General features: G+C 39.8%; 3 protein-coding genes across 6 annotated transcripts in view; 1 reads left to right on the top strand and 2 right to left on the bottom strand.

The window, feature by feature from the left end:
• The window catches only part of SMG6 (SMG6 nonsense mediated mRNA decay factor), a 176,780-nt gene extending 171,161 nt beyond the window's left edge, over positions 1 to 5,619 (bottom strand). The window contains exon 1 of the mRNA XM_075196679.1: positions 5,488 to 5,619. Within this exon, the coding sequence (XP_075052780.1) occupies positions 5,488 to 5,572 (85 nt within the window). The 5' untranslated portion in view covers positions 5,573 to 5,619. The remainder of the gene's footprint in view (positions 1 to 5,487) is intronic.
• A 44-nt stretch (positions 5,620 to 5,663) lies between these two features.
• Positions 5,664 to 16,612, top strand: SRR (serine racemase). Of its 4 annotated transcripts, XM_075196681.1 has the most exons (8): positions 5,664 to 5,832; positions 10,489 to 10,660; positions 11,853 to 11,967; positions 12,042 to 12,145; positions 12,854 to 12,973; positions 13,052 to 13,126; positions 14,080 to 14,289; positions 16,205 to 16,612. In XM_075196681.1, the coding sequence occupies exons 2-8, from the start codon at positions 10,493 to 10,495 to the stop codon at positions 16,379 to 16,381; spliced, it is 969 nt and encodes a 322-aa protein (XP_075052782.1). In that variant the 5' UTR covers positions 5,664 to 5,832; positions 10,489 to 10,492; the 3' UTR covers positions 16,382 to 16,612. The 4 variants fall into 4 exon arrangements, with proteins under 4 accessions (XP_075052782.1, XP_075052785.1, XP_075052784.1 ...); XM_075196684.1 differs by lacking the exon at positions 10,489 to 10,660 and having other exon boundaries at positions 5,665 to 5,832; XM_075196683.1 differs by lacking the exon at positions 10,489 to 10,660 and having other exon boundaries at positions 5,665 to 5,832; positions 11,831 to 11,967.
• TSR1 (TSR1 ribosome maturation factor) overlaps positions 16,443 to 17,630 on the bottom strand; it is an 18,993-nt gene continuing 17,805 nt past the window's right edge. Inside the window, exons 14-15 of the mRNA XM_075196680.1 lie at positions 16,954 to 17,028; positions 16,443 to 16,775 (exon numbers count right to left, since the gene is read on the bottom strand). Coding sequence (XP_075052781.1) covers positions 16,603 to 16,775; positions 16,954 to 17,028 — 248 coding nt within the window. The 3' untranslated portion in view covers positions 16,443 to 16,602. The remainder of the gene's footprint in view (positions 16,776 to 16,953; positions 17,029 to 17,630) is intronic.

Genomic DNA, 17,630 nt, shown 5'->3' with positions numbered 1-17,630 from the left:
AAAATTAGGATCAAAATTAAATGCTCCCTTTCACACACATTTCATATCAGAAATGGGACACAACAAGGCTCCTGCCATCTTTCTTTATATTAATGCTGCGTATGGCAGCTCTTACCAGAACCATTAGAAATAACCCTGACATAGGTATCCAGGTAGGATCACAAATTGTCATTTGTAGACTATTTACTAGCAATTACAAAGCAGGTGATCTCTCTCCCAAACCTCATGTCTGAATTCCAGATATTTGGTCAACTGTTCAACTTTAAAATATATTACAACAAATTCCCAAAGCTACATTAAAAACAACTAACAGGCCATCCCCCTCTCCTGGCACCCCAACTACATGAAATACTTAGGTATACTAATAACTAAAAACCTGTTCAGGGCGAACTTTACGCTTTTAGGAGGGGATTCAATCAGCCACAAAGTTGCCCAGAACATCGCTGCTGCACATTTTAACCATTACAACGGTAAAATCCATGCTCATTTTTCTTCGCACTGCTATGGGGCCCGAGGAAAGAAGAAAAAAAAATCAGTGGAGATTATGTAAAAAACCCACGGCTCATTGATTCCCCCTTTAGTCTCTAAACTATGAATAGAGTTCCGGAATTGGTGCCTTCACAGCTTTTCCTGGCTATGGAGGATCAATATCATCACAATGAATACCTTACCCAAAGTTCCATATCTCCTTCAAACACTTTCGGTTTGTGCTCCCTCCAGATTTGACAGGGATTCACAAAAATTGGTCAGCGATTTTGTCTGAGTTGGGAAACCTAGCGTACAAAACATAAATCTCAGGCTGAGGTCTCATGGTGGACTTCAATTTCCTCTCTTTCCCAGATACTATGAGGCAATGCTGCTCACTATAGCACTGGAGGGGACATGGACAATGGAAGCCAAACAATGGGTCGCAATTGAAAGACACACTTTAGGGATGCTTTCCAATATCTTTCCATTGCTATCCAAGCTGCCATATAAATCCCAGCCCACAACTGACTCCACTGTTGTACTCATCTCTGTCCTCCCCTTACTCAGAAACCAGGCTTTCCTCCAGAATCACAGCCAGGTATATTCAGAAACTGTTCTGATGGGGGATTGATCAGGAGTGGCCAGGTGATGGGAGTATGGAAATGTATGTGCCTTTCCCACTCTACATGAGAGATTGAACCTTCCCCCTAACAGAGGCTAAAAGAAATGTGATCTTTAAAGACCTTTGCTGCACACCGCAGGACCCTAGACACCTTGGGACTGATTCATTAATGTAAGTAATAAAAAAAAAAAATGAGTACGTTTTCTCCTGGACAAAACCATGTTACAATGCAAGGGGTGCATTTTAGTTCATTATTTTGCACATAAGTTAAATACTGGCTGCTTTTTCATGTAGCATACAAATACTTGATAGCTTTATGTTTACACTGAAATTTAAAGTCGATGTAGGACATGCCTTACCCCAACTATAAATGTGTCCCCACATTTTAAATTTAGCTCCCCCTCCAATGCAGCATGGTTTTGCCAAGGTGCAAAGTTACTAATTTCTTTTAGGTTTACTTTCCTTATTGAATCGGGCCCATCATCTCAACCATGTATAGACTGGTAATTGAAAATCTCTACAATTTCTTCCAGAGAAAAGCAAAATAATGGGACAGACTTGAAAATGTCAGAAATAGACCAGATGTGTCCCCAGATTTTCCAATACACACAGGCTTGTTCTTCTAACCTCTCTGTAAGAGAAACACAATTTAAGGTCCTCACTAGATGGCAGATGTGTTCTTCACAATTGTGCTCATTCACAAGATGTTCCCAGGTGTCTCAGGCTTTTGCTGGACGTGTGGATCAGGTACAGGGACAACACTTCACATTTGGTGGAACTGCCCAAAACTAACCACCTTTTGGCTTAATGTTAAAGGGTGTGCTGTGGAAATTCTAGGATTCCCTTTTCCAATGGGACCAGTCTCCTAAATATGCCACTCAGTATAAAAAAAATAATTAAAGACCTAAATGACGCTGCAAAGGCAGTGATCCCAGTGCATTGGAGGTCCACTTCCTATCCTGAAGGAGTGGTTAACAAGGATAGATTGCTAAATGGAATGGATGAAATATCCACGTCCGACTTAGACCATCGCACAGACTTCATGGCAACATGGTTTTGCTGGCTGGAATTCAAGGCATTTTCATGACAGTGCTCTTGGATGCAGGGATGAGCAGCTTCTTGAGTATTGGACATACCTTAACGTAAACAGGGGGTGGTAAGCAACTAGATGGCACAACTTATTAACATACACATTTCACTAAGGAGCGATGCAGCTGGCACAATTTTAAAGTGTTTACCCTTGTTCTATAAATCATTTTAAAAATGTTGGCTTCCTGACCTCTATTAACCTCTTTGGTTCTGTAACACTATTCTCTGTTGAGAATAGTGTTACAGACTAGACTAGAATAATGTGTCCGATTTGGCAGTATAATTCTCTCCAAATTCCAATTTACGTTACATCATCATTCATTCTGTGCTCTGCATTTGGATTTTATGTGTGGTCTGCTCAGGTATCTATTTAAGGTGTAGATGTGCGTAAGTGACAGGACTCAAAGACCAGAAATCTGCTTAGGAGATTTCATAAGGTGAATGAAATATGTAATTTTTATTTGCCAAGTAAAGTGGCATTTGTGAGGCAAGCCTGGGGACAGGATTACTGTGAACTATTTATTTATTTACATACAAAGTTATAAAAACAGGTCTGAGGAGAGGTATGGACATATATAGAATTCCAGGCATATTTTATGCTATCCAAAACTTTTAGAAGATAGTGACTGAAGTGCTATATCTCCTACTGCCAAATGATATCTGGGAAATAAAGTTTCATTCGTACAAGAGACTGGGTGTAACTATAAAAAACAGGACGGTAGAAATGTAAAATTACACTGTTTCAGATAAAAATGATGTTTTTTCATATTCTGGAAACCATCTCCCCTAATACTGCTACAACATACTGTTGGTGCTGTATTCCAGGGTTTCTCAAACAAATGCTGGATAGGATGGAAGAGAAAGAAAATGAAGCAGTGAAAGTTAATTAGACCTGTGTTTAATTTTGACATGTTTGCTTCTGGCGAGATCCTCAGCACAGGCATACAATGACAGTACATCTCAGGATATGTAAATAGCTCACACTGTACATAGCTGCAATCATTTGAATAAAATATTAAGGTCACTTTACTAATGAACAGGAGCACAAGTACCTAATAACACAGCCTACACTAGTGGTTCTGTTCTTTTTTTTTTTTGTTGTTTAGCCCATTGGGTCTCAAAACAGCACAAAACATTGCTTTCACTAAACAAGGTGTACAACTAACAGTGTCTTTGGCAGATAAGATTACCTACAGTTGTCAAACAATTAATAATTCCCGTACTGCTTCCCAGTTTAATACATTGCACCAATAAACTTATTAGAAGGAAAAAGTAGACTCTAAATACGCAGACTATATTTATCATTTAATTGTTTACTCTTTTTAATATACCTTCCTCTACTTGGGTGCGCTGTGACATCCCCTTACCTTTCAGCCTGTGTATGTTCATCTTGTTATCTTAAAAAAGGAAGTCTTGTTTGGAACCATGGCTATGCAGGCCTCCTGCCGAGCATGTTACTGTAGTAGGCATGAGGCTGTTATGCCAACTACTTTTCTGCTTATGCACAATATTTACTTTTGTTTTTACCATACCGTACAAGCTGCATGTTTACATTTATAAATTATTGTGCATTATCCATAACACAAAAACTTTACCATTTTCACAAAATTGATTGTGCTGTAAGTCGCAGGGAATATACTGTCACAGCACAACGGCAGGTAAGCAGATTTGGTGGGATATACAAGATGATTTACTTCAGCACAGCTCCCAGTCTTTTCTTTGGTAGCTGACGTGTGAATTTAGTTGTTTGCTTGTATTATTATATACATAATAAGTTCATAATATTGTCACAGTCAATGTGTTGAATAGTTAATGGATAACTCCAGCCAAAATTAAATTTTTGCTAATTTACAATATAATAAGGTAAGTCCCATTGTAGTAGCAAGAGGAGTCATAGGATGTCCCTGCATTCTCAGCACTCATTCTTCTTTGTCTTCCACTAAGATGCAATTCTTTGCATCTACATTTATTTCATGGTCTTTATAAGGTGATATTTATTGAAGAGGTATATTTAAAATGCAAAAAAAATAAAAAAATGTTATGATTAAATTTAGAAAACATAACAGACCAACAGTGTAATGTCCTTTATAAGCTAGGTCTGGCACAGAAAAACCTCCAGGTACATATAAAACACGCCGATCTGCACACAAAAATCCCAAGCCCTGGGTACTCTCTTCCACTTGTACTAGTAGCAGAAAACACATGTAGCAAAATAGTATTAAGCGGAAAACCAGACGATAGTACAAAAATCTTGATTAGATATCATGAGGTGCATGGAAACAAAACAGATAATTTTATATTTTCACCCCCATACATATGCTTTATCAGAGGCTACAGTTATCCTCTGATGACACATCTGTATGGGGTGTTTTGTCTCAGTGTGACTCATTGATATTGTTTATATATATTTAATGCCAGTCATACTACACAGCACTGTACAGAGAATAGGTAACTTCACTTCAGTGCCTGCCCTATTGCAGCTTACAATCTACATTCCCCAACGCAGACATGGATCTATTTTGCCAGAGGCCAACTAATCTACCAGTATGTTTTTGGACTGTGAGAGAGGAAACCGAAGCATACAAGGCAAAAACATTTTTGCACCATCCATTGGTTTTATTCCTAACAATGAGTGCAAAGTTTTGATACATGTTTTTTTTTGTTTGTTTGTTTTTTAGTGATTTGGGCATTTCAGTACACCAAGATTCAGAAACAGTATACATCACATATGAAGTGCTTAGATGCACCAAATAAAAAAATAAACTGTACCTGTAAGCCTTTTTAAAATGTTGCCAACCATAAAATACATTGCGAATAGTATTCACCACACAAAATAAGAGGAGTGACATTGCAGTCTGCAGTTATTAAAGAAGGGCATTGTCAGCTACAAAACTGTGCACTGGGACATCCTTATGAATTACAGACAGCTGTCAACTGTATCAGGATTTGAGGAATTCTACATAAATGGAGAGTTGGCAGAGGGTGAACAATATGCAGTCCAACAACAGACCTCAAAGACCTAACCAGGAACAATACTAATGTGTAAGAGGCTCAATCACCGAAAACTGATATAGGCTCGTCTGAAGTTGTCAACAACATTAATACTTTAGGAGCAGATACACAAAACAACCAAACAGAGGTGAAAAGTAGGAGCCCGCACAGTGATAATAGGAGATACATGAGGAATGTTCTGGCTGTGTGTATTTGCACTGTGAGGGGGCGTGTTGCTCAGTACAAGAGACACTACTACAAGCATGGGACAAACAACACTGAAAACAGTCTCAGAGTTACTCTCGTTCTTAGCATACCTCTGGTCACCGTGCTGTCACCGGCTGCCAGCAAGTCTCGTAAGTCGGAGGCAGAGATCCTGACCCTCTCCAACGTCTCCGCCATTTTACCAGCGACCGCCAGGAATCAAAACAAGAAGTGAAGTGTACGATGACGGCGAGCGCGAAGGTCCAAACCAGAAACTCACGCTTACGCTGCACGGAAGTGGTCGCAGCAGTGAGCCGTGTCTGTACGGAATGTCAGGGCTCTAGGACCAAGCTGGCGCGGAGTTATGATGACGTTGTACGGAACTCTTGATAGGTCGGTGCTAAACTACAAAGTACAACCGTAGTTTCCTACGTCTGCCTATAGACTTGAGTTGCAAGGTGAGAATACAGAGTAACACATGTCAAAAAAAAGGGCACTGTTTTTGTATCCTGTGCAGACTTGTGTCAAATGGAAAAGCATGTTAGTTTGTGGCAGGAGCTCATGGGACCCTATAGTTATTCTTGGTGCAGTTTTACTATTTCAATTATATTTAGTTTAGTTAAATAGTTGGCTACATATATATATATATTTTTTCAAATTGTTTTTATTATTGACATTCTGAAGCAAAGTAATACAGAATAAAATATTGGTGGACATAGTATTTAAATGACTGTATAAAGTAACATAATACAATCAATATCTATTATGAACTACAATAGATAATTTTGTATACACCATATGACGCCAACATTTTTAAAATAAATTCCTGTTACAAGTTGTTGGTGAGCTGGTGCATCCATGCAGGATGTGCGTCTGAGTGATTTTTATTACAATACTAATCATTTAATTTTAAATCTGTAAGAATTTGCATTTTAACTACTGTTCATCAATACATAAAATCACAAAGCCTGGAAAATGAGTAGACACTAATAATTGCATCTAACATGTACAATAAGAGTAATTTTATTATGCACTTGGTCAATTCTGAAAATTAGGAACATTTTCATAGACAAACCACATACACACAAAAATAGAGCTGTGGATGCACTCAATTAAATTTCAAAATATATAACACAAAAATGCTGTGCGTAGTCCATGCACCAGCAAGCCAGAGTACAAAGAGGCATTTGTAGATATTAGTCATTGTTAGTATTACATTTAAACTTAATATCATAATCTCTATAGAGTATAATACACAAACACATTAATGAGTTTATTACTAATTGTACATCTACTTACATAAATGATTTTCAAAGTAGGTATTTTTCTATAAAAGACGGACATAATTTTGTGTGTCAGTGTTGTGCGAGGTTTGTGTGGTTACAGGGGGTCCCCAAGTCCCCCTGGTGGCCATCTCATCCACATCCCCACAGTATAAAAGAATACTTGGTGGAGGCTCTGTACAAGTGAAAAAGTTGATACACACAAGAAGAAATTAATAGATACTCCCTTTATATGGATAAAGGGGGGTGTTACATGCCTGTTCATGTGTGGAGACATGGAGCTATAGCTCCATCAAGCTCATTGTTACCCGGCCCTGCACCACTATAGGGCAGTCATATTCAGCTGGTTATTCAATGTAGTTGAAGAACAATTGAAAAACTGATTTTTGCTCTCAATGACTTTTAAAAACATTGATTGGAGATCCCAGATTGAAGAAAATCTGCAATATGCTCTGGGGGTTACTTGCTAATAAAGTGGAAAAACTCTGCAAACTACACAGACATTTGTTTCACGGGTTAAATGTGTTCCAGATTAAGTAATTTAGACCAAGTGATTGTCCAGAAAGTTAAGATTGTATCCTTAATCTCTTATCATGGCTGAGAATGATTGAAATGCATCCCTAATTATGTTTTTACTGGCTATAGATGCTGGTGCCATTGTCTGACGCTAATAGAACCACATGATGTTCAACGGTTTGGTCTTACCACCAAATGGTCAGAGCTGCCCAATTTGGCCACAAATCTGGAAATGAAACAATTGAACTGACAAAACCTTACTGCTTGTGGCCGCCTTCACTTGCAATAGGTCTATCAAATCTAAATGCTGACAAGTTGCTGCACATTTACACTTTTGAACATTGTTAATAAATAACTTCAACTTCCTGAGTCTTTAAGGAGAGCAAGCAAAAAAAGGAGTAAATTTGATCCAGGACAAACCATGTTACAATGCAAGGGGTGAAAATTAGTTTATTATTTTGCATGGAAGCAAAATACTGACTGCTTTTTCATGTAGCACACAAATAGTTGATAGCTTTATTTTTACACAATGAAATTTAAAGTTGATCTAGGACATGCCCTACCCCAACTATAAATCTGTTCCCACAATTTGAATTTTCCTCCCCCTCCAATGCAACATGGTTTTGCCAAAGTACAAAGTTATCCGTTTTTTATGCTTGGCTTTCCTTGATGACTCAGGCCCCAAATGTCTAATTTCAAAAAAATTATCTTATATTAGTAAAAATTCCCTGATGACCAGCTTGTATGCAGCCTCCAAGCTCCCTTTTTCTCTCACTCTCTGCTTGACATGCTGCTATTGGCTTTCACTGTTTGTACTCCGAAGAGACTGGTCTCACTGAAGTAACCAGCGACCTGCCCACAGCCAAGTCAAAGGGTCATTGCTCCTTACTCATTATCCTGGATCTCTCTTTTGCTTTCAACTCTGTCGATCACTTTCTTCTTCTGCAGACCTTCACTTCATCGGCCTTCATGGCACAGTTTTCTCCTGGTTCACTTCCTATTTCACAAACTGCTATTTCACAAACTGCGATTTCATTGTTACTAACTCTGGTTCAACCTTCGATACACTCTCTATCTCTTGAAGTCCATCAAGGCTCAGTTCTCAGTCCTTTGCTTTTCTCGCTGCACACCTCTTCTCTCAGTGATCTGATTCACCTGTATGCCAATGACACCCAAATCTACCAGTCATATCCTGTTTTTCCCCATTCTCTACTATCCTGCATGTCCAGATCTCTCTTATCTCCATATGGATGTCCTAGCACTACCTAAAGCTCAATATGTCCAAAACAGAATTTATCTGTTATTTTTACCCCCCCACACCTTCTCTCATCACCCTCACCCCATTCTCCCTTACCATCAATAACACCATACTCTCACGTATCTCCAGCGCCCACTTCTATGTGTCATCATCGACTCTGCCTTCTCCTTCAAATCTCTGTTCCATACTCTCTTGCAGTCTTGTTGCTTCCATATTTTCATCATTGCCAGATGCTCCTTTCTTACTCCATATACAATCAAAACCCTTGTACACTTTCTCATCATCTCCTTCCTGGACTACAGCAAACCCCTCCTAAATAGCTTTCCTCTCACCTGCTTATCCCATGGGTGACTTATGTTCCTCTCATCACTTCACATCCATCTAAAAACTCTATCTCTCACAATAGCTCCTCATACCTTCCAGTATCCACTTTAAATTCCTTACCCTAACCTACAAATAATCAACAACATCTCTTACATCTTTGACTACATCGCCTTGTATTTTCTACATAGGCCTCTTAAATCTGCTTTTGACATGTGTCTAAAGTCTTCTTTCATAACCTCCTCTCATTCCCGCCTCCAAGATTTTTCCCATGCAGCTACTCACCTATGGAACTCTTTATGAGACGCCGTCCCTACGCCTCCTCATCACGCAGGGACGAGCGTCTACTTGCGGCCGGGCGCCCCGTTGCTAAGCAATGGGGACGCGTCTTCCGGCGACGTGGTGCGCATGTGCGCCCGTCGCCGTAGCAACGGGACGCGCTCTGGAGCTTCCTGTCGGCGGTCAGTGCCACTGACTGCCGAATCACTGCCCACCAATGAGGAGCAGCCACTTCCTATATATATATCTGGCTCTGACACCATTAGGGTGCCAGAGCAACTAGTTATCTAGCCTCCAGCGGTCCTGTATTGTGTGTGTGTATATATATATATATATATATATATATATATATATCCATATATACCTCCATTACTATTTGACTCCTGTTACCGACCCGGCTTCCTCTGACCTCGCTCTTGGATCTCCCTTCAGTCCTGCACCGTAATACTCCGGTTTGACCTCGGCCTTCTGATTCGGTACCTTATCTGCCCGCCTGGATCCTGACTCTGCCTGTACGACCACGAATAGCCTACCATCTCGCAAGTATCTACCTGGGAGGGCTGCCACCTGCACGTCGTTCGCCGCGAAGTCCAAACTTCCTTGCGGGGGTCCCTGGTGAATACCGGCGGCGTTAGACTCCGCGCCTCCTTGTGTAGTTGTGCCAATACTTGCAGGTGTTGCTACCTCCTCCGTGACACTCTTACTCGACTCCCTCTAACTTTCAAAGCATTAAACACTCCCTCAAATCCCATCTCTACCATAGCCTATCACCTACTCCACCTGACACCACTGAACATTACTTGTTCCTGTACTTGACACCGCTCACACAGAGCACACTTGTTAATACTCTAACCCCCACTCTATTCATCCCTCCTCTTTCTGTCACAGTTTTCCTTCTCCACTAGATTGTAAGCTTTCACAAGCAGGGCCGGCCTATTTTCTGTCCACTCCTTCTTTTCTTACTTGTATGACCTTGTGTCAATACCTTTTTTTGTACACTTAAATAATGTGTCATGAAACTTTACTATGATTAAATATTTTAAGTGTACGTTTAAAGTGACAAACTGTCACAATGATCCTAGTATTATATTTTTAGGAATTCTTTGGAGTGGGGAAAGAACTGTCCCATCAGTTGTTATTAATATTATTAACCTTTATTTTATTTATATAGCGCCAACATATTATGCAGCACTTTACAGGGAATGTTTTATTATTTACTTTAGTCCGTTGTCCAGTGGAGCTTACAATCTACTTTCTCTACAACTCATACACATGGATAATGTCATCAGAAGACAATTAACCTTTCAGCTGTGCCATAATAGGAAATGTCACTATGGGATATTTTTATTTTCTTCTGGATCAACGAACTATTATCAGCCTAATGAATATGTGACAAAAACATTACTGTTTAGTAGATATTGTGTGCAGTGATTTATAGTCATACTTTTGTGTTTCAGAATTATGAGTTCTCTCTATTGTATCTCAGTAAAAGATGTGCAGGAAGCTTACACCAAAATCCATGATCTGGTTCATACAACTCCAGTCATGACATGTTCCAGTCTGGATGCCTTAGCTACACGCAAGTTGTTCTTTAAATGTGAACTACTACAGAAGACTGGGTCATTCAAGGTAAACTGAAATACAGGCTTTAAAAAAAGAAGCGATTCTCTGTTAGATATGCAGTAAAATACATTAAACCTCCTGAAAGAACATTAAAAGTAGTTATATATATATATATATGACACATTTCTGGAACAATGGAACAACATGACAGGTTATGTGAACAATGGCAGTTTTGATCTGCCCAACGAGTGTTCAGGTTCTGCACAGCTGGATGAAGGACAGCCACCTCTTTTTAAGGTCCATGTTGTATCATGAGCTATGTGAGGAAGCAGGGCATGTCTGTTTCCCCATAGGGAGCAATAATCATTTTTCTGTACCAGTGACCATCCATCCCTCTGCACTTCAGATGGAACAAAACTATTAACAGAAACGCCAACCTTTATATGTTATTACTTATCTGCCCTATCTTGTTAATTGACAATCCCTCTTTAATACCAGTGGCAAGTAACACAGGGCAAAGTGCCAAATTCAGCAGCCATATAGCAGCTTAGATATAAAGGTTGCCCTTGTCATTGTAGTTTCAGGGGAGAAGGAAACATATATGTTTTGTTTTCAATAAACTGTTAACCAGCTGAATTCTTATTCAATGTTCTAAAAACAGATGATTTTTAGGAGGATGACTGACCTACTTTAAGCCATACTTGCCCGCTCTCCCGGAATGTGTGGGAGATTCACGAATTCCGGGTAGGTCTTCCGGGACAGCAGGCCAGTCTCCCACATCTAGCACACCTCCTAGTGAAGGGGGCAGGATGGGAGCCTACATGTTGCAATTTGCGGCTAATCTTATCATTTTAGCCCCGCCCCCATCAGCAGAATGTTGCTTTTGTGAGTGTCACGGGGGAGGAGCCTACATGATACAATTCGTAACGCCCCACCCCCTTCTGTCCTCATGCTTCACCTCCCTTCCATTAGGAGGAATATAAAGTTGGCAAGTATGCTTAAAGTATATAGTGAATCTGTCCCCTACTCACAGTAAGGCTCATTTACTGGGTACAATACTTGCACTGAACTGTAGATCCAGCTGTTTTGAGCAATGTTTTCATGAATATTGGTTCTATTGGTCAAGTGCACTTTTGTGTGCAGGTGACAGGTGCACTTGAATTTGGTATAATGAGAACTTGGTATTAAAAATGTTACTGTATATAGCACCATAGTTTGTGATTTTTATTTCTAAAGTGCCTACATCAACCTGTTTCAGTTTCGGGGGGCACTGAATGCAGTGAAGAGTTTGGCAGCAGATAGATGTACAGCAGTTGTGACTCACAGCAGTGGTAACCATGGGCAGGCTTTGGCTTTAGCAGCACAAATGACGGGTAAGTCCTCAAACACTTCTGTTGGTAATGACGTCCGTGGTGTGTACTGCTACTCACCAGCTGTTATATTTCAGGAATTCCTGCACACGTGGTGGTTCCATGTACAGCTGCATCATGCAAAAAGGCTGCAATCTGTGGATATGGTGCTCAGATCGTGGAATGTGACCCTACTGATGAGGTATTAAATGGTGTTGGATTTTAGCCACAGCTGGAATGCAAAAAAAAATTACAGTGGCACTGATGGTCAGTTAGGGTATGTCTGAAGATTCCATATGGAAGTTAAACTGAATTTTCAATATTATTTTGTGAAGGGTTTGTATGTGGGGGGGGCGGCAGAGGGATTTTCCACTTTTGGGCTGCAGCTACCGTAGTTACAAAGAGGATGTGACCCAGCACATATCTGGTGTGTTTAGGTATTTGGTTACAGCAGGAATGTAGAAATGCGAATTCTGGAGAAAGAGTGTTACTATTGAGGACAATATTTGCTAAATTGAAAAACACCTGTCAAACAGGACTGATTGGTGGACAGTTCCAAAAAATGTGAATTATGGTTTGACTCATTACACTTACACCGTTCACAAGTTTTTTACAGTATTATGGCTTGACTATAGTAGGTTAATGGAGACTTGTTCCTGATATCAGTCTTAGGGGTGGTACTTGTAGACAGTTGTACAGCTATCTATGGCACTTGGTGTTTAACAGTATGTAGGCCAAGCAGTAACAGCCTGCAGAATAGTGATGGATGGATAATGAGAACAGCACTGTATACGGTACATACTAGCATAGTGGTACATACATTTGTCTGTTTGAGGACAGTGACTTGAGCACAAACAGTGTGTTACACATAGTGATACACAGTGCAGTACTACCTATTTTCTTTCCATAGTCCCGAGCAGAGGTGGCAGCTAAGACAGTACAGGAGACTGGAGGTGTTTTGGTTCATCCTAATCAGAACGTGGCAGTCATTGCTGGGCAAGGGACCATTGGACTTGAAGTTCTAAATCAGGTATTACTTCAGAGCTAAGATTACTTGTGTTCACAGTAAAAATATTTCTATCATAATGTACATTGTCTTAACTGGCAGGTGCCAGGAGTAGAAGCCTTGGTCATACCAGTGGGAGGTGGTGGCATGTTAGCAGGAATAGCTGTTGCTGTGAAGGTAAGTACATAGTCATATTTATTATATGGTTGGATTAACCCTGTAAAAATAACATGGAACAGAACTATAAGTGCATTTTCATTCCTTCGTTTGCAGCGGTTACAAATAGTTCACATATATTATCACATAGAAACCACTGGTGAACTTCAGTCCAGGTTTATAGCTTGTAATAAAGACAAACGTATGTATAACAACATCTTTTTAAGAGGTGACAATTTTCCACGACACTTGTTACTTTTCCAGGTGTAGTAAACCTATTAAAAGAAAATAAAGAAAGGGATGACACCCGTATCATAAGGAATTGCTAAACAGATTTATGCCAAAGCAACTGGGTCTCTGTTACATTGACAGACATTTTGGTTCCATCTACAGCATTTAAACTATATAAATAAGTCTCAGCCTGTTCCTTTCTTCATCTTCCTCATTAAGTCTTTCCATAGATGAAACGCGTTGAATATTTGACAATTTATTTATGATTTGGAACATGCTCACTATCTGAATGTGTTAGGCACATATTCATTTAGTAATAACTTCTGTATTTTTTTCACAAATAATATCTACTTGAGTAGAATTTTATTAAACATAGATAAAAAGAAGTGCAAGTGCTACATGGGAAATGTGTTTAAATTAGTCTGTAAATGATTCATAGATGTGTAATAGACATAAGAGCTCACTTGGTAACATTGTGTTTAGGTGTACAATTTGCACTGAACCACAGCAACCAATCAGCAATTAGCTTTTTATCTGTAGTGTAATTCAGACATTGAAAGCAGGTGTCTAATTGGTTGCCACTTTCTCTAGAGAATGGGGCAGATAGCATATTGTACAGTTTTAGTTTAAGTACTAGATATTTCAGATGTATAATTTAGTTCAATATTTTTTAGACTTTGATATACCGATGTCCAAGAGTGAGTGTACTTGCTTGTTAAGATCCCATGGTTTATGTTCCACAGGCAATTAAACCAGATGTGAGAATCTATGCAGCTGAACCTCTTAACGCAGATGATTGCTATCGTTCAAAGATGAATGGTATTTTGACCTCCAATCCTCAACCTCCAATCACGATTGCAGACGGTGTAAAGACAAATATCGGGCATAATACTTGGCCAATTATAAGGGACCTGGTGGATGATGTGTTTGTAGTGACTGAAGAAGAAATTAAGGTAAGGAGTCTTACTTTTAATATTCTCCAGGCTCTGATGTCTGGGGTATAGTGGGAAGCCAGGACTGAGTGGTAACCACTTGACTGGAGTTCTCCTTTACCATAGCTGGTGATACAATTTGACAATGACTTTAGGAAGATAATATCCTGATTTTAGATATGTATAACCAGACAAATAAGGCCTCTTGCCATTAAAACAGACTACACACACTGAGCAGGTGTTATCAGTTGTGTTGCAACATTTCTTGCTCCAAAACAAATGCAGTAATTGCTCGTAATTTAAATGGATTCTTATTGGGAAAATGCAGTTGGAAGATGACCGTTAAGTGTGGTTGGAAATTACTGCATACACATGTTAACAGGCCCGTCGTATACCAAAAGTGTGGCTGTATTTTCGTATGTCATGTTTATCTCTTTGTCATCCATGAACAAAGTGTGATGCAGGATGTATTGATTCACATAAAGCATTGACATTTCTCTTAACACAATTGTATGGTCTTCGAAACTCACATCTAAGGAATTGAGGAGTAGAGGAGCAGTTTCTCTCATTGGAATCTGTTTAGTGTTCCTCCCCATGGAGGAACTACCATTGGTGCAGCAGAGCAGTGCGCTGGGGCCCATGGAGCCCACTGAATGTTAGAAACAGGGGGTTAGGGAACCCGATTTACCCCTCCCTGCACAGGGGCCCACAGATCGCTACTGCCGCCTCTTGTTCCTCCTACTTTGAACCTCTGGCCTTCACTTTTATTATTGGTTTCCTTTCTTGATTACTTGAGAAGATGATTGGTCTTCAGTTCAGTCCCAACCTCTTGGGAGGGTTTTAACCTTAGGACTAGCACCTGCTGCTTAAATGCTCCTTTGACATTTCTGTTTCAAATGGAGTTCTTCTTTATTCCCCAGTGCAAGGCGCACAGTATTTACTAGAAAGGTGAAACCCAAGAGCATAGAGTTTGCATCTGCTATTGCCAGGTATAGAGCTAATTGACGTTGTCTCATATTGAATCCGTATAGAGCACCACCTCGTGTTTGTGCTAAAACTAGAGACCAGTCTGAGGATAATTCCTCCTTTATTGTTGATGTCTTTATCTTAATCTTTCATGGCAGCGATTCTGTAGAGAAGTACGTGGTCCACAGACAGTAAAAGAAGCATATTTGATGTGGGAAAAGAACACTTATTTCCAATTGTTTTCATGTTCTGTACCTAATATAAGTTACAGATCAAGACCAAGTAAAATGGACCAGCTCTTTAAATTAAGCGTTCTTCCTCTGACCCACCCACATTTTACTTGACACCTGGTGCAATTTTTTTGAAATAGTCATACTTCTAAATCCCAGTGCAATAGGAGGGAAATTGGATTTATAAGTAACCATTAAAATATTTGCTTCCTTAACCTCCCAGTAAAAGAACCAGTAGAGAAACATGGCTGCATCCAATGTGTACCAGATGACAGGCTCTCTCTATACCAAAACATGCTGCAGTGAAATCAAGCCTCCATGTTAATTCTTTCCTTGTAGATTAAGCTTATTAGTAGCCCTGCCCTCTGCATCTAGTGGAGGCTAAACGAGGATGTAGCCCATCCATTTAGTAGAAATCTGGGAAATGTAAGGGACTATGATCGTTATATTTATGAGGTTCTGGTTGCTAGTGAATGGATAGACTACATGTTCAGCCATAAAATGTCTGCCCTGTGTGTATCAGTGACAGGTCCACTTTAACCAATTATGGAAACTAACTTTCATTTAAATATGTTGATGAAACATCACTGTATTTCTGGTTGTCCATCAGAGAAAGATGTACATTTCTGTATAGTTCCCTTTAGAAGGTCAGAACCAAGTGAAAGTTAGGGATTCTTTACTACAATGCTTCTGTGTCATTAGACATATGTCAGACATGTTTTTTATTTTCTCTCTCACAGCGCGCTACACGATTGGTGTGGGAGCGGATGAAGCTTCTGATTGAGCCTACAGCTGGCCTGGGTTTAGCTGTCGTTCTCTCAAGACGTTTCCAGGAGACAACGGATGTACAGAACATATGTTTGGTGCTGTGTGGAGGCAATGTTGATTTGGGCACTCTAGACTGGCTGAAGGATTGAACAGAAAGTAAATACCCCACAAAGAGAAGATATTTCACTGTGAAGAGAACAGAGACTACAGTTTGTTTCCTTAATTTGTTTGTTTTATAATTCACACATCTTAAAATGTCTGAACACAAAATAAATAGAAATCCCAGATGTCAGTCACTTGCTAGACAGCACATGACTGGAGCAGAAGAGATAAAGTAGATATATGACAGTAGTAAATGATACTAAAAGAATTAATCCATCTCCACTTCCACAAGTTCAATCTCATTCTTCACCCAGGTCACTGGTGGAGGCACATATGGGTCATAGGTCCATTTAGGATAAACACGTTTATACAAGTTCAGTAATACAGTGTCCTGTGACTTCAGCTGTCCATCAAAATGACACTTCATGTGTCCATGTGTTCCTGGATGGAGAGGGAAACAGAGGTTAGCACTGTGTTATGAGCATGTCACTAGTGAGAAGAAAGTGTGCTCTATATTGGGAGGATCAGCTTCATTTGGAGAAAATTGCAGAACACACAGACTACACAATTATAAAGCTACCATAAATGTTGAACATTATACTGAATAGAAAGCACTTACCCAGGGGTTCCTTGATATGGCCTCTTCGGCCCCACTTTGTACGCAATTCCACTGGTTTAAACCACAACACATCCTCTGTAAAGACAATATATATATTGTATTACAACAGGCTTAAGCAGTCTGGCTCTCCAGATACAAATACTAGTCACAACAGGCCCTGTCACTTCTATTAAGAAGTCAATTGGATTCCATATTTTATGCCATAAAACACTTTGATTGATCTCCCAAAAAAAAGAGAAAAAAAACCCTCTGTTGTACAGTAATAATTATATATTTCCAGTGCTCTCTCCCCCACCTATAGTACATTGCAAGCCCTATCAGAAAGCCACACACGTAGGTGGCACCTATTATGATGTGGGCCATGGCTTTTATACATGAGAACATCATGCTTGATGCCGCTGTCAATAAAAGCAGATTTTTAACTTACAGGAAAGAAGCATGAATAAAATGTTTTCCTTCACTTTTGGACAGTAAGATTTCTTTAAATGTTCCTCATTTATCAGAGTCCAGTGGACTTGTAGCCAAGGCACTTTAAATCTTAAACTGTTGAGGATAGCTCCTCTCCTACTATGCCCCTCCCATCTGGAGCCACACTCTGTTTTATAACAAAGCCCAGACAATAGGGCCCAACTAGGTGCAACAGGGAAAAGGAGATTTGGGAGTGGCGTCCCTCATTG

This window comes from Mixophyes fleayi, chromosome 2, assembly GCF_038048845.1.
Source record: "Mixophyes fleayi isolate aMixFle1 chromosome 2, aMixFle1.hap1, whole genome shotgun sequence".
NCBI classification, from domain to species: domain Eukaryota; kingdom Metazoa; phylum Chordata; class Amphibia; order Anura; family Limnodynastidae; genus Mixophyes; species Mixophyes fleayi.
The sequence above is the reverse complement of the archived record's forward strand: the minus strand, read 5'-3'. Positions and strand labels throughout refer to the sequence as shown.